Genomic DNA, 16,876 nt, shown 5'->3' on the forward strand with positions numbered 1-16,876 from the left:
ATAAAATCCCTTGTTAAGTCAGGGCAACATTTACCAGAGAAAGAGCCATTCTTCTGAACCCAGATGTTAACAATAGAGGGGCTTAATGAAGTCCTAGCATTCAACCATCTCACCACGCTAAACTGCTCTGTGATGAGAGACCTCTACCTACCCCTCTCTCATGGGAGGAGGGCGACTCATATAATCAGCCCTGAAAAAGCCTTTTTTGTAACGGACTTCAAGGTTGATGTCTATCAGTTGCCACCCCCTAAAAAATGTTGCATTGCTTCTAATCACTCATTCATGGTGCTCTTAGGTACAGAAAAAACTATGCAGCCTACTTAAATGGTTGAATTTTGAATAACTCAACTTTTAAATCCAAATTGTTACAACTTTCATTTAGCTTTTTACATACAATTAAATCTGCATTTATTAGTATTTCTGTGAAAAAATAATTAATTCTTAGAAAAAATGTCATGGTTTCAGTTGTTTGTAGGGCTTTAAATTATTTTCAGATGTCTGTAAATCTCTGCTTTCAATGCATCATAGCCTAGACATCATGTAAGCTGCAATTTTGCAGAAGCACTATGTTAGTGCAAATTATTTCTATAATAAGTGGGCCACCATAGTGCACAGTGTTGGTTGTATGTTGAACCTTTTAAATGAATATGTTGGGGAACTAGATATAATGTACAACAACAATCTGTTGTTATTATTCCCATAATAAATGTAATTCATCATTTGTATTTGATGTCTATTGTCAGAAAAAGTTGCTTTCTTAATGGCTCTTTTCAATCAACGATAACTGCATCAACCAATTAACCCTAACTGGCCTTTTAACATTTCTACTTTCAAGGAAACTCTGCAGCTATGGTTTATCTTGACAAATACCAGCTGCAGAGTGTCACTTTCAGGCCTTCAGGGGCTTTCCTGCTTGTAGGAGTCAATGTAATGCAGGTGAGTGCAAACTTTAAAGTCTAGGATGGTATGTGAGGGTAGGAAGATTTATATAATATTTATTTATATAAAAAAATGGTCATATAGAACAGGTCATCTGCCATCTGTAAGAAAAAGAAACAAATGTTGTAAGATATAAAAAAAATATTAAAAGTTGGGTGCAGTCTCAATTTAACGCTGATATGTGAAACATGGATAATAAGCTTTTTCTGTAGTATATACATTTATTTGGTATAAGAATAACTTGTAATTTGGTCTTACTTATAAATTCATCTGGGAGTTGTATAACTTTGAGTGTACACAGGATGGAGGATTTGGCATCTGTCAATCAAATCAAATGGAGGATACAACAGTACAAAACAGTATTAACAAACTAGCTTAGTTCCAGACCCCTATAATCACTGCCCACATGTTCGGTTTGTTCAGAGAAATAGAGTAGAATAGGGAAATGAAATGAAGCTAAACAAAATGGCCGTTAAGTGTAATTATCAGGCTACTAAGAAATAAAACAGCTGCACAAACTTGAAGATGTTTCCTACTTGGTTAACTCTGTAAAGGTACACTACTCTTTACGTTTGCGTAGATTAGGCAAACAGATACGCCTCGGCAGGAAAAAGGATGTCTCTGTGGTAGTTTTTAAGCTGTCTCCTGAGAACAATATATTTTACACATGAGGATTTGGGAGACCAAGCACAAAATATTAGATAAAAATCAAACGGTGCAAATGTCACAACGCGTTTCTGAACTGGAAAAGTTTGCATTTGAAATAAAGAGACTATTCTCTTTTTGGCACTAAGAAAGAAACAGATGTGAAAAATAGTACTTTATAGAGTACAGGTTTCGGCAGGGCTTGAAAGAGGCTTTAAGCTCTCAGATATATACTGAAAACAAAGTGGGTGAAAGAAAACAGGATCCAGATTAAATCAATTTTCATCCTCCATCCGTCTTCAATTTCTACATCATGGATTTAACTGAACTGTAACAACAAGAGAGTCCTGATGCTGAGTGAATAGCCCATGATCATCACCCTGAAAGCAATAATCATGATGACATAGTCCTTCTTACCCAGAGAAGATGGAAGGGTTTGTTGGATGTATAGTTAGAATAATTACACCCAGTCCTACAAAAACAGACCACTTGATGGTGTATATTTGAAACCATGAATAAAACATTCCATACAAAAGGGCAAAGAATGAATGTTTATAAATAATTTTGCTCTTGTAGAAGGAAAGGTATCACCATCCTTTCTCATTTACATTCAACTACGTACCAAGAGAACACAAATGACCACACTTTTAAAATAAAATAAAATGTAAAGCCCTGTTAAAAATAGCCGCCTACCTTACAGTTTCTTCAGGAAGGCTGGCCGCTCTGAAGAAACTTTCCACAGCTCCCCTTAGAGACAGCATGTGTGTTAAAGATTATCCTCACAGTAATCACACCACAGAGCGTCCTGTGGCTCTCAGTCACAAAAGCCACTGACCTGTGTGTTGTGTCCACATATGATCAAGACTGTTGGGCAATGATGGATGAAATGCGATATCCCTGGCTCTGTACATGCAGCCTAATGTAATGCTGTGGCACCCGCCTGTTGAGAATGAAGAATATTAGATTTAACAAGAGCAGAAAAAAACACCAGTTAATAATTAATTGGCTGTAATACAACCATATCATTCATTCATTCTGCTACAGTCTTCACTTTTTTTCTTCACAAAGGCACCAGTTAACCCCACTTAGTCACAGATACATTCAAGCGGATGTTTCTAAGCAGCCAGATATTTATCGTGCAGATTTTTATATTGTACCGCAGAGGACTTCACGCCTGGATCACTGCTCCAACCGGATCATAAAGTATAGCGATTTCCTTCAGTTTATCACAATCCTTGGTGGGAGAAATTGAATTTCACAGCAAAATTTACAACAGCCAGAATACACGTGAACTGGATTATGTGTTGGCCGTTGACATCTCTATTTGCTCTCTAAATTGGTACAGTAGCATGTTTAGTTCATTATTCTTATGGTGGTGCAAGACGATGACAGGAAAGATAAACTAAGTCCCCATCATCCTGGTCTAGGGCCGAGGATCATTGTTTTAATACTAATACTAGTTTCAGTACAGATGCCAATAAATTGTTTTCAGACCTTACTTTTTTTAAACAAAACATATTTTTTCTACAAAATCCAGTTTTTTAAAATGTATCCAAAGAAGCTGACAACACCAAACACAGCGTATTTGTGTTACATAACGTGTAATGTGCAGTTAAGACAGAAAATAACCTTAGTGCCAAATATTGCGTTGAATAATGGACATGCATAATGTAAGAGGCATCCAAGAGCTATTGAATCAAGCAGTTTATTGAACTAATGTGAAAGATGTGCCATTGTCTTTCTGTAATCAGCTGGAAAGAGGTTAAGACGGAGGTTGCAGTTCTACTTAGCAAACTGTAACCACCAATTGACAGTATGAATACTAGATACCTTTAAGAGTCTTATATAAGGATGATGATTAACTCATCAGTGTCTTAAATGTAAAGATTGCTTTCACTGATCACTGTTGAAAACAACAGAGCAGCAGGTTTCAATAGAAAGGGTTTACTTTTATAGAGTGAATTATGCTTTTTCTGTCTTGCTTTTGTTCTTTATTATTTTCCTTGTTCATAATGGTGCCCAAATATGCCCAGGTTCTTCTGATGTACCCTGTTTGGCAGCATTTTAAACATTGGTTTAGAAGCTCGGTGATAAATCAGCACGGTTAGTACAGGATAGAGACATCCTTGGCCTCAGAAACAGGTTAATATCCTGTGCATCTGCTTTGGTTTGTATTTTTCCTTTCAAACTTTCTTTTTTTGACATAAATTGATGATAGATGGGTGACAGGAGGACATAACTAAACTGCATAAATAGAAGAGAGCAGACATTATTAGCATGTCAGAAGATTTTATTTCTACTGAGACAACCCCACAAAATAATCTTTAAATACTCACATGTTTTTCTGGATTCTCACGGAAAGTTTCATAAATGCTGCATGCAATAGAAAAAAGAAAACAGAAAGCCCAATTCACAACCTCACTTTAAAACCAACTGCGTCTAAATAGATTTTATAGAGTTGTGAACAAAGGGTTTGAATTTATTCGATTTTTGTTTATTTATTAAATCATCTCAGCAAAGCACTGCTAAACTATATTTAATGATGAAATTAAGCCATATTGCATGTGTTATATCCAGCCAAAATAAAATAAAAACAGTTTATATGCCCAGGTGCCACCTCTAGTGCTAATGGGAAGTGACAGTTGACTTCACAAACAGTCTGTTGCAACTCCAAGAACCCCAAACCCTCTGTTGCATATGTGAATAACAAGCAAACATCACGGTGTTTCTGCGTTGCCTTTTGTCACATTCCTCGCTGGTCCTGCTGCAGCCTTGTCATACCAAACAACATGTAAAAATGCGACCCATATGGTCTCCCTCTTCAAGAGGGTCTGATTGAGCTGTATGGAAGTCATAGCCCACCCACTGAATACAAATAAGGAGAACCATATGTGGGGGATGAATTAGGTAAACTGCACAACATTTTTATTAGATACAATTTCACTTGCCTTGTGGATGGACTGCAAGGTGACACTTTAAAAATAAACGTTGAGCCTCGGGAAGAAAAAGTCCTCTGAGGGTAAATCCGTGAAACATGGAATTACTAAACCAAACGAACAATAACTGTTATGTTTTGTACTTGTATTAGATTGACCAAAATGTGATGAAAATAAGCATCATGTCAATCATCTTACCGGCCTGCATTAGAGCCGACTGTACCTCTAATTGAGCACATTAATGACAGTCAACGTCGCAAATATAACACTTAACTAGAAGTGTACCTTCACAGTAACTGGCCTATTAAACTCCACTAAGGCTGTGAGCAAATGTTTAGTTTCACAGTTTACAAGTATGTTTGTGTAAAATCCAACTTTTCTTCCATGGACCAACCACATTTGATTTTCATTCAATTACAAGTGTCCTCATTCAGAACACTTGTTTAGAAAAATGATCAGCTACTCAAAATACTTGAAATACACTATAGATTAATCTTTATGGGAAGTGTTCTTCAAGACTGGGAAGCCTTAAAGAGATTTAAGAGCCATTGCCATTAGAAAATACACTGTTGAAAATAAGAAGTTTTTATTTTTGGTTGCCCATACATAATAAGTAAAACATTTCAATATTTCTTAACTATTTTGTTGCATGCTTTGCTTTCACATACTTTCACAAACTGAAACAGCAAATTATCTTGATTTACTTCTTTAAAGACTAGTTTAAAGACTATTTAACATGCAGGGCTGAGACACCATTCCTCTAAAAGTGGGCTTTAATCATTATTGGATGAAGAAAACAGACTACAAAATATTGTATCCTCTGTGATGTGATCTGTGAGGACATCTCTGGAGAAGCCTCCAGCACGAACACCACTGTCAGTGGTCTGACAAGATGGACGGCTTGTTGCTTTAGCTTTTTGTTTTGTAATATTTGTCAACATATTTGCTGCTGGTGATGGTTTAGATTAGATTAAAAAAGCCATTTGCGAGCCAGCCAGCTTCGGCCTGCTAAGAGCTTCAAGATGATCTCTCCTCACTGAATATATCACATTTGCTGAACAAAAGAACATGTTCTTAACAGCCGCTCATGTGGACGTGTCTGTTTTCTCAATCAGCTTATGAGAATAAACATGTTTGTGGTGGAAAAAATAAATATCTTAAATCAGCACTGGAAACACATCCAGATATTATGTGACTGTGTTTATGTAAAGCCAAGAGTAAGTTGTGAAATATACTATAAACCTGAGATCTTGATTAATGAGTAATTCACAAGAATCCCTTCACATAAACTGTGATGAGTTGTGACCCTTTTCCAGCATGTTTCAGAAGTGGAAGTGCTGATCTGATGAATGTCAAGGCACCTCTGACTCACTGGAGCCTGTTTTTTGACCACGGGGGTTTCAGAGGAGAAGGGGCCACTATATTTATCTGCCCTGAGTAAGGCAATTGTTACCCTTTCCTTTCATGTGGTCAGAAGGTCGCTGTCGAGAGGGCTGTGTAGTTTTGGAGAACTTAAATAGAAGGTCATTCATAGCAGCTCCTGCGTAGCAGAAAAGGAAGAAATGTAGCTATATTGGAAAGAATCCATAATATTAAACAGTAGATGGGATTGTGAAGTGCTAGGAGTAATCATGCCAGGCAACAGGCCACAGGAATGCAAATCACCCCTCAAGCCAAGAGTTAAGTTAGCAGGTGGCCTCTTCTATTCAGTGAATGTCAACACTCCTTTTAGATGGAGCCCACATAACATCTGGGCCGGCCAGCCACTGCTTTTAATTAAGTGAAATACAGTCACTCAATGTTCTGCCATGTCAGAGAAAAAAAATGTTATAAAAGTGGGAGGGTAAGGGGAGAAAAAGTGCAACAGTACATATCCTGTGTTCAGTTAAGGTCAACACAGTTGTGTAAATAATTATTAATCCTTAACCTAATCCCTAGATTTCCAAGACCATTGAAAATCCCTGTGTAACCAGAGGGCTTCTCTGACAAAAAAAAAAGCTTGTTTGCTCGCAAATGTCTGGAAATTTCTGCTTATCCTGAATGAGTAGGGAATACGGCAACAATCAGTTTAGTTTATGGTCACCACTTTGTTTCCAGAGGTGAATCTTAGCTCTGAGCAGATGGCAACATCTAAAATAGCAGTAAACAGAATGCAGGCAAGCAGACGTGTGCCATACAAATCACACAAATCATGTGATGGATGGTATCTTTTCCCATAATCAGGAAGGGATTACTTACAAAATGATATACCACACTCTGCTTGCAGCCTCACGATAATCACCCTTTTTGGGCTGTCTAGGTCACAGCACTGCAAGCAATGTACCACCAGCAATACCACTCCTCAAGAGCATGTCAACAGGCCTCATGGGTGGACCTCTAGTTTATATCCTACTTGTCAAACATTTATAAATCTGAGACAGTAGTCTGGCAACAGTGTGTAAAACATCCGCAGAACTCCAAACAGAAATACAAAAAGACAACTTGAATTTGAAAAGGCTGGAGGACTTGCAGCTGGATCAGAGGGGAAAAGCCCCAAGATTAAATGCATAACTGCATATAGTTTAGGGTGATAGATGGAGCAAGAAAAGCTGTGAGGTCAAGTAAAGGCAAAGCCAAAGATGAGTTTTCAAGTGGTACATTTATTAAAATACACAACACTCTACATTAAGATATACTTTGCCCAAACATAAGATAGAATTAGTTTACAGCTAGTCCACAGAGGAATGACAAAACAGTGTTTATGAAAGAGATTTACATAACCATTGTTTAAAAAAATGACATAATGTGTAAAGCATTCATAAGTGAACACTCAACATTATGAGCGTTTCATTCCAGACTGACATAATCCCCGTCTGTGAACACACTCTCTTATGAAAAACAAAAAAAGCTGGCTTGGAAAAGGCGAAACAGTATCAGTGCTGAAAGACAGTGGTGGCTTGAAAATAGCTTTGGGCAGTTTGGTTCACATTTGAGAACACTCATTATTTTTTCTTGCTAGTCATCCAATTTGATTCACAATTTTTCCAACAGCCGGTTGAAGTTGTGATGTTAATCATGGCATCATCGCGTGGTCTCCGTTGTTTGACAAATTAACTTGTGATACTACATTATTCTGTATGTGTCATTATAGCTGCGGTCCATAATGAAACTAAGAGACAAAATTAACATGGAAGAAAAACACCAAATACTGAGATCCATGTATAATTCTAGCTCAGTGAGTGTTTAAAGCTCAAACACATATAGCAGAAGGGGAGGCGAGCTTATGCATCACGATGACTCCAGTGAATAGTTAACTCATGAAAGTTATCATACAGACGTAAATAAGAGGGAGTATATGCCAATGGACACAAAAGTTAACTGATAACTGACGTAAAATCAACATTTTGTCCTAATTATTTAAATATCACAATATTCAGTGCTATTTTAGAAAAAGAAAATAAAATAAATTAGGTAATAAAACTTTATATACATAATACTGTACATCACATCACACCTGCAGCAGATGTGTTTTCCAGCGAATCCCATACCAGATCACATAAATTAAAAATTAAAGTTAGCCCGGCATTAATGGCAACCACAAGACCTAACTACCATATTTCTGTATTTCTTGAGGATAACGTTTGAGCTGTCATCAAAGTAAAGCACTGATATTGCGTTGAGCTTGGTCGGGGCACAGCATGGCTTTGGCACGTTGTCAGGAAACATTAAATGGACCTATAAATGAGAGCATGAAGTAGGTTTAAAAGAGGTGCAACAGCAGTGAGTTTTAAATGAATAATAACTGTTGAGAACATTATGGTAGCTTATAACATTATTTTTTATTGCTTTACGCAATGCAATGCACTCTAAAGAATACTTACCAGCGTTTGCACAATTGCATGATTTGTTGCATTCATGTGTGCGTTGAGTGGAAAAGAGCATTCCCCATCACAGTAAAAAGCAGCATAGCCCTCAGGTGCGATAATCCAATCCTTGACAAAAAATGATGAGCTTTCTTTATTTAGGACACCTGATAATCTCAATCAAAAGGCATTGTTCACTGTGTTACTGTCATTTGTTAACGATATAAATGTTTTGTGATGTGAAACATTTTTGTCTTACCTGCCAGCCCAAATCTCGAAAACTGACGTAAAGTTCATGCTTCTTGCAGGCTTGCTTCTGTTCACTTGTGTTGTAATCTGAGAAAAAGAACAAAAATAAAAGGCTATTATTGATAACAAAAAGTAATGAATGTTAATATTGTTTTATGTCTTAACTGTAGGAAGGTAAACAGTGGCATTGAAATCTAAAAAGCGTCTGAACAAATGCACTAGAAATACATATATGCAGTCCATAAATACAGACTTTTGGAAGTACACAATATCATCCTACAGTTGGGCTTTGTTCATCACTACATTTTAGTGATACATTTGAAATAAAATAGGTGTTTTCTTTTCCACATCAGTTTGCAGTCTGGCCAGTAATTGTAGAGATATCTTGCTGCTGGAAATTAAGTTGGCGAGTCTAACAAATGGTTGGACCGTCTGATGGAAAGATGGCCAGCTCGTTAGCCAGGCAAAAGGATGTCATTAAAATCGAATCAAGAGATCAGATGTGTATTGACTAAAAGACATTATAATAAACTATCGTAGCATCTTAACTACATCATAAAAGTGCACATACCTCCGGTTTTTGGTGCCCTAGAGGATTCTTGTTGATTAGTAGATTTATTGCGATTGTGGTTCTTTTTTTTACCACCAGCAGCTCTGACAGAGCGAAGCAACACCCCACTGGCCTTGAAGAAAGCAACCAGGAAAGGCTGTTTGGACTGGGGCCCATTCCTCCCAATTATTCCGGCAGATTTTATGTTGATACTTCGACCTTTAAACAAACAGAAGGTAAATATACAGTTCACTATATAACTAAAGGAAATGGGATTTTGCATAATTTTTATGACTGCCTTTAAGGTTAGTCTAGTATCTTTACGAATGCTTGGTCCAGCCGTTGATCTGTTTTGTGGCCATTTGTTAATAGCAAATATAAAATAATCCACAGATTGTCAGATATACAAGTCCCATTTGTCTAAATTACCTCATACTGTCTTAACTTCCTGACATTTTCTATATCCCAAAAGTAAAACAAATTTATAGGAAGAAAAACTGAACTTCACTTACCATCTCCAGTCTCCACACAGAGCTGCAGGCCTAAGTTCTGCTGTGGGTTCATCACCCAGTGGTTACTGGTGGTCGTGATGTCGAACACTAACCAGCCTCCATCAGATGCCTGGACCCTTTTGGAGTCGAGCAAGAACGTCTCTGCATCGCTGAAGGTAAGAAAAAAACAATGAGACAAACATCTGCATTAAATAAGCCACAGTCAAAGTGATGCAAACTCAAACAGCCAGTGCACACATGCAAGCAGCAACTGCTATTATACAACAAAAAGCGACACACAGTATCTCTTCTAATTATTTAAAATACATCAAAATCCACTGAAAACGTATTTAGTCTCTGTGCATATGTTGGATTTCAAGATTGCTACTCCTGCGTTTCTGAGAGGTTCTAGTGAAATGAATGTGGTCACTTTACCACTGCATTTTAAACTAATTATTAAACCTCAGTGTCTGCTACAGTCTGGAGAAAATAAAAACATGTGCACCTTAATGTTGCATAGCTTTAATGGCACACAAAAAGGAAACCATATGCTTCTTTGAGGGCATAGAAACTGGGTCCAAGAGGTTGTTACCAGTTGGACTGGAACAAATAAACGAGGTATCACTGACTGATCACAAATGGATGCTTTAGCCCAAACTCTGAAGCATAGGCCAAAAATCTAAGTGTTTTTATTACAGTTTTATTGTAGTTTCTTTATCTCTTCATCCTTTTGAAACCAACATACTTCTTCTAAAAATGCTTTCATTATTGAAAACTTGTGATTTTGTATGTAAGAGTAATTTGGTCATTTTTGTGTGCCTTTGTACTGGAGATAAAAAGAAAGCAGTGTGGCTATTATTGAAGGAGCTGTGACTTGTAATGAACTGCAGAGTTGTATGGTTTAACGTGTGCCAACATTTCAGCTATTTGATGGGCAAAATATTTCAAGAGTTATGAATTATGTATATCTGCCCTTGTGTATTTTTAACATACGGCATCAATAAACCCAGAGTTGAAAAAGTCTCGCTTTGCAATTTGCATTGGTTTCCTTTCAAGTGGCAGATCGGATAAGGCAGTGCCTGTTTAGTGTTTGCGGTTACATGGAGCTCGTCGAAGAATAGTTCAGGAATTATTCGTGTGTTTATTACAGGTGTAATAAAACTCAAACCTCATGTTGAATTCCACATGAAGTCAGTCGTTATGATTGACATAATGGTGAACTTCCTCTTAAAACGTACAGTATTAAGTTCATATCCTGTGATAATTTAGTTTGTGGAGGTAAGAATTCACAATTCCCAAAGCCATATCCAAGAGGAAAATGCTTATCCTGCCCCTTCATCTGTGATTACTGGATGTACTGTTCCACAGAGAGTCAGTTAAAGTGAGTGGATACCAGAAATAGAAGTAACCCTTTTTTTTTTAGTCTGTCTCCCGCAAATTATGCTCATGTGCCACTTCTCCATTAGCAATTTATGTTCAGTTAGCAAAATTCAGTTGCAGTGCAGAACGTAGTGTGACGTTGATATAGTGGAGTGGAAGGAGGTCAGAGTGGTGCGTATAGTATGACTTTAAAGGTACCCTGTGGAGTTTTTGACCACTAGTACTGTAGATATATGAAGCAATATGTTTTAAAGAGGTCCTCGTTTTGTTCCGTTCTTATGCTGAAGGACGCTGGTTTCCCCGATCGACAGTGAAAATAAAGTAACAAAATATTTTGTGAAGAAAACTGCTTGCAAGCAAACATGAATGTAAACACATTTACAACTGTAAGTTTCACACTCTAACAAAAATCAACTCTGTAAATGTTTTAAAGGCAAGGAAATGCATTAGATATTAAAGTCAGTATCTTAAACCCCTACGATGCCCCAACAATGGGGTTTTATTTAGCAACTTAAACCTATAACTAATGGCTAACTTAACCATACCTATGTTGTTGTTCAAGTGGATTTTGTAGAAATAACCAACTTCAAACAATTGGCAGTGATTAATTTGTGTTGAAAAAAAAAGAAAAGAATAGAAGAGTAAGCTTACAAACAAAGAGTGCTCATATAATATGATTTTAATCGGCAATCTAAGTTGAGGAAAAACTTGAGCAAAGTGGTTGTTTTAAAATCACATACTCCAATATTGTTTCTAACATTTCTTGCACTGGGAAATAGTTGTTCTTCTTTGTGAACACTAACTCAAACAAACGATTCCCCATTAAATCGTTTGTGAAAACTTAGACTGAGCAGTCTTTCCCTTTAAGATGGCAGAGTCCATTGACTTGGACCTTTTCAAAGCCCAGGAGGCCCATATCTCCCCTTCAATCACCCACACACATTTTTGGCAAGCAAATGTGGGCCCACTTTTAAGTACACCCTTGTGTATTCAGCTATGTCATGGCTTAAACTTCCGGAATATTGTTAAGACAGGCAGGTGGTGGGCATAACAGTGACCACAGGAGGACCCGCGGGAGCCCCTTCCCCCCTATTGTGGGCCCTCATGGTTTCATCTGGGACCCGGCCAGCTTGGCAGGCAACACAAGACGAGTGATAACTGATGGACCTTCCAAGCTTCATAAGTGGCCAACTTGCTAATGGACTTCTCTTTATCCGAGAACTATATTGGTAAGGCAGACATGGTGCGAATGAAGGAGAACAGAGTTGGAGATAGAAGGGCGTTCTGTGTGAGTGGAAAGTTTTAACTAGTGCAAGACACTAGCTGTTAGACCATTTGCCTTTTTAACTGTGAAATAAGATAACTGCATGGGGTCAAACTACTCATCGAGCCCCTGTCAGAGTGCTACTGGACTAAAATGTCCGATTAGCAAGCCGCACTTTAATGTTTTAGCTGATAGAGGTAGAGCTAATTTAACTACTTTATATATTGTTGGCAGTTTAATCTGTAATTATACATCGTTTTTTGTAAGCTGGTCATATGTTTATATGTAAAATCTCAAAAACTTTCACTTCTGTAAAAAATACAATACCTGTATTGGAAATTGTTGTAGTATAGTAGCAGGAAATTGAAGTATGTAAAAAGCAAGTACCTCAAAATTGTACTTAAGTACAGTACTTGACTCTACTTAGTTACTATCCACCACTGCTTTTAATGTTTGCTTTTGAGTGATCGGGTGCTTACTTGTTTTGATATTCCTTGATGACTTGATATATGGTAACCTTCAGAGTAATATTGTCGTAGCGGGCATGACTGCGGTCCTTATAGATCCGAAACTCTGCAGCAGTCACCGCCTCTCCCTCTGGGATCTGAGTCAGATCAAAACGGAATTCCTTGTAGTGTCTTCGTTGATGAGAAAAATCTTTATCTTTCTCCACTGGGAAAGAAAATATTTTATGATAAGTTTCATTTTTACTGGCAGCAAAGCTCACGCTGATAAAACAAATATGACCTCTGAACCTCTGCGTGCGTTGCTCTAAAGAGAAAATATGCCAGCATTAATTCACAGAAAAAGAGTAATTTATCACATCTTCTTTTACATTCCAGGTCCAATCCAAACATTTTGACTACCAACAAAAGCACTTTCCAGTTCATTAAATCAGTCAACTGAATACAGGTAGCAGTTCCCAGACAGGCCCTCTACTGTGTGCCTAACTGCATTCTCTGGCCATGATGAATGGGCTGTCAGTTAAGAAAAACAGGCTGATTTCAATTAAAGACACATTCGTCTGCTCCTCATGTGAGAGAAAAGACAGGATTCTTCACTGTCATGTCAGCGTCTACTCTGACCTCATTTCTGACCTCATACTGACCTCCTGTAGGTTTCATGCAATGTGCTCGGAGTGTTTAATGACCCTTAACCTGTAAAACGAAATATTTTGAATATAATGAGTGACATAAGATGCTTCTTTTTTTTTTTAAATGTTTAAAATCTTGTAACATGTATTTTATATTTTGCAGCACTGAAATAAATGTGCAGCTGGAATTTTTCAAGAGGCTGTATCTATTTTCATAGATAAAATCAAGCCCCTCAATGTAATGACTCTAATAATCAAAGTGTATCAACAATATGAATATGCTGACAAAAGATACCTTGATGCCACTAACTGTTTCACACCCCTGCCTAGTAGCAGAAAAGTGGCATGTGGCTGAGGTCAGTGGATTTTCTGACACCCGTAGGGATATCATGCAGTGCATTTCCCTGATATTTTATCGAGAGAGGACGCCTGTGGTTACTTAGCACAAACAGGTCAGAGGTCAGCTCTGACTTTTACCCACTGAGCGTGTTCCATTATATTAGCCACAGGCAGTAATCTGAAGCAGAGTTGCCACTGAGAGCATTTAAGTTTAACATGAAGATTGAATAATAATGACTTCATTCTCTGTTAAGGTAGAGCCTTGAGCATTCTTGATGTGTTGCATATGAATTGGATTCTACTTGTGCTACCAGGGCAGTGTCCATATTTTGTTGACAAGACTAATAAATTACTGGTGTGTTTTATCTTCACTCCTCTTGCATACAATCTCATGTATGTGCATTGTATATATTTTCAATAGCTGACTATTTATACACTGAAAGTTCAAATGGTTCCAGTAACCATATTAAACTGCATGAAATGCCACATAGACGTTTCTAAAACAGTTGAGGTCAGTAGCTATATTTGAGTGTACTGTAATAAAGACAGAGCCCCATTGAACACTTCACTGACAGTCCCCAGAACGAGAGCAGAGCTTTCAAGGCTGACAGTGTACATGCCCTGGTATAGTGGTAAGTGGAAACAGATGGGCTTAGGCCAAGGTGAGGGATTATACTTCCAGGCAACTCTACACAAATTCACTTGTGCATGTTTTGCTCTATAATAAAGAAAATAAAATTCTTAACACTACAATACCAATATTATCTAAAGATTATCGATGGTAAACTTTTGTATCTTTCATTTGGGTTTCTGTATATTGTAATATTTATTTTTAAGTAACTTTCCATGTTCATTAAAGAACGATAAATGCTACAAATATGACTACTAATCCTTGATCTTAGAGATAGAAACTCGTGAAATAAAGGCATCAGTCAATATCACTCCCATTTTAACAACAGGAAATAATTTAGACCAATTTTCTCAAGGTCAGACAGTCATCTGATAAGGTGCTGTGAACTATAGGTTAAGGGTCGCTGCTACTGAACAAACACAATCATTATACAGATCAGCTGCCTTTTAATAGAAAGCAGCACAAATTGGCAAAAGGTCAAAATGTTGGGCCTAATTCTGTTAAATACTAAATATTTCACAAAAGACTAAAGCAACTGAAGTGAATGTACATGTTGACATTTAGATTGTAGACAAAACAGCCTATGAATGATATGAGTGAGAGGAACTTAACTAAGATGTATAGTTCTTTATTGGACAACATCTCAGGTTATTTAAGCAAAAAATCTACCTGTGTCAAAAATATATTAAAAATATATATATATTTTGATAAAATGTATTATGTGTTGATATCAACAGCAATCAGGCCAATAATTATTTATGGAATTAAGATAGACCTAACTCTTTGTCTCTTGAAATACACGATGAAGGCTTTAGTGCTGCAGTCTACAGTGCATTGGACACATGTTGCACTTAATGTAAAAAAAACATAATGGTTTTCATCCAGGATTAAGTGCATTCAGATAATGTCCTTATTACAGCCTACCTATTAATTTCCTTTACAGTGGAGGGAATTAAGATGAAGAGAAGTTGGAGATGGAGTTTTTTAATACTTTGAGTTTTCTCAAAATAATATTGAAACGCGGCCTTCATTCGAATTTCAATTACTATTGATTTAATGAATCCTGGTGCGAAATGATCCCACTTAAATGCCACTTACCTAAATTGACAAAACTCATGACCATGTCGGCATCATTGAGAAAGTTGGTGTCCTGCGCAGTGGTGAGTGCGGGGCTGTGGCCCAACAGCGGGGCCGCGCGGTAAGGCTGTGCCACACGAGAGTACCCGGCATACTGGGGGCTGTAGTAAGCTTTCCTGGAGTGCCCTTGAGCCTTGGCACTGAAGCTCTTCCCGGCGCCCAGCTGCTGCATCCCCTCCTCCTCCTCCACGGCCATGGCGTTGTACAGGTCGAGCATGAACAGCGGCGCGGAGGACGCCTGCTTCCCGGGAGAGAAGGGCCTAGGACGGTGAGGCAAGCCCAGGATGGAGAGGATCTCTCTCTGGATCTCCCTGCGTTCGTGATTGCGCAACCTCCTGTAAATAAAACTGGAGTGCACATGGTTGTCACTTAACCCGCAATGAGCGCAGGATAGAAAACTCAAACAGCTCCACGCGAGTCCAAATACAGCACGGCTCAGAGGTGTAAGCGCTGTCATCTTGACAAATACAGTTCACTTTGGGATGTGAAGTTGAACTACATCGCATTCCGTGAGAAAAATAAAATAAGTTATATCTCTGCCAACAAGGACTCATAGACTTCCCATATTAGACAGAGGCACCACAACTTTCACGGTGGTAACTGAGGAGGCTTTCTTTTTTTCTTTTTTTTACCAGTCAGCCCTTCTACAAGTGAGGTATCAGCTTGCAGAAAAGTCGCCGCTCCTGTCCAGTGCGCAAGCTTCCTCCAGCTGTATGTACTCCTCCAGGGTCCATCCAAAGCGTCTGCCACACCAAGTATTTATGGAGTTATGACCCCGTCCCTCACCTTACTCCTCTGTGATGCAGAAACACGTAGGTACGCCCATAACGTCGAGGGATAACCAGGAATTTCCAGTGGATGAAATGTATTGAAATATGTAAAAAAAAAAATGAACAGAGGAGCTGGACTCATGCTCCGACTCGCATTTTTCTTTTTCTTTTCCCCCCCTCACCCCTTGAGAGAGTGCGTTGGGGCTAGTTGCCCTCTGAGTCCATCCCACACTCAACTTTTGTTTTTGCATCCACCTCGAGCGGCGGCAATAAACTTCAGGCCAGTCCCATGATGAATGTGGCGGCTCAGGAGTGTAAAAGGAGACACTTGAAATCCGAGAGCCCGTCTTAACAAGTGAAAGAATAATGACAGAGCCTTTTAATCACCTCAACTCATTGAAGTCCGCGTGTTTAAGGGAGCTGCAGTCACCAGCAACAACAATGATCCTTTTTTTATACTGCATGGGCGTATGATGCACTGGGATGATAATATTTCTTTATTAAATGCACCAACAAACAAGTGGGCCAACTCGTAATGTGCTGCTCTAAAAAGGATCCCATATGAACAGATCATGGAAGATATCAAAATAACACGAATATTGATTAATAA

The 16,876-nt window shown here is 38.2% G+C and overlaps 1 protein-coding gene across 1 annotated transcript; it reads right to left on the bottom strand.

Annotated features, from left to right (window-relative positions):
• Nucleotides 1-7,139: 7,139 nt before the first annotated feature.
• Nucleotides 7,140-16,319, bottom strand: bmp5 (bone morphogenetic protein 5). Its single transcript, XM_068723860.1, has 7 exons — nucleotides 15,458-16,319; nucleotides 12,776-12,968; nucleotides 9,674-9,822; nucleotides 9,183-9,380; nucleotides 8,622-8,698; nucleotides 8,381-8,491; nucleotides 7,140-8,234 (listed from the first exon to the last, which is right to left on the bottom strand). Exons 1-7 carry the CDS (start codon nucleotides 15,951-15,953, stop codon nucleotides 8,085-8,087), a joined length of 1,374 nt encoding a protein of 457 aa, XP_068579961.1. The 5' UTR covers nucleotides 15,954-16,319; the 3' UTR covers nucleotides 7,140-8,084.
• Nucleotides 16,320-16,876: the final 557 nt, after the last annotated feature.

Source organism: Cebidichthys violaceus, unplaced genomic scaffold (assembly GCF_023349555.1).
Source record: "Cebidichthys violaceus isolate CVI_PGR_0920_01 unplaced genomic scaffold, fCebVio1.0.p SCAF_10, whole genome shotgun sequence".
Lineage (NCBI taxonomy): Eukaryota > Metazoa > Chordata > Actinopteri > Perciformes > Stichaeidae > Cebidichthys > Cebidichthys violaceus.

Coding starts and splice junctions, on each gene's coding strand:
- bmp5 (XM_068723860.1), bottom strand. CDS start 15,953: ATGACAGCGCTTACACCTCTGAGCCGTGCTGTATTTGGACTCGCGTGG. Junction 8,699..9,182: donor TAGGGCACCAAAAACCGGAG/GTATGTGCACTT, acceptor TCTTTTTCTCAG/ATTACAACACAAGTGAACAG. Junction 8,235..8,380: donor ATGCAATTGTGCAAACGCTG/GTAAGTATTCTT, acceptor TCTCATTTATAG/GTCCATTTAATGTTTCCTGA.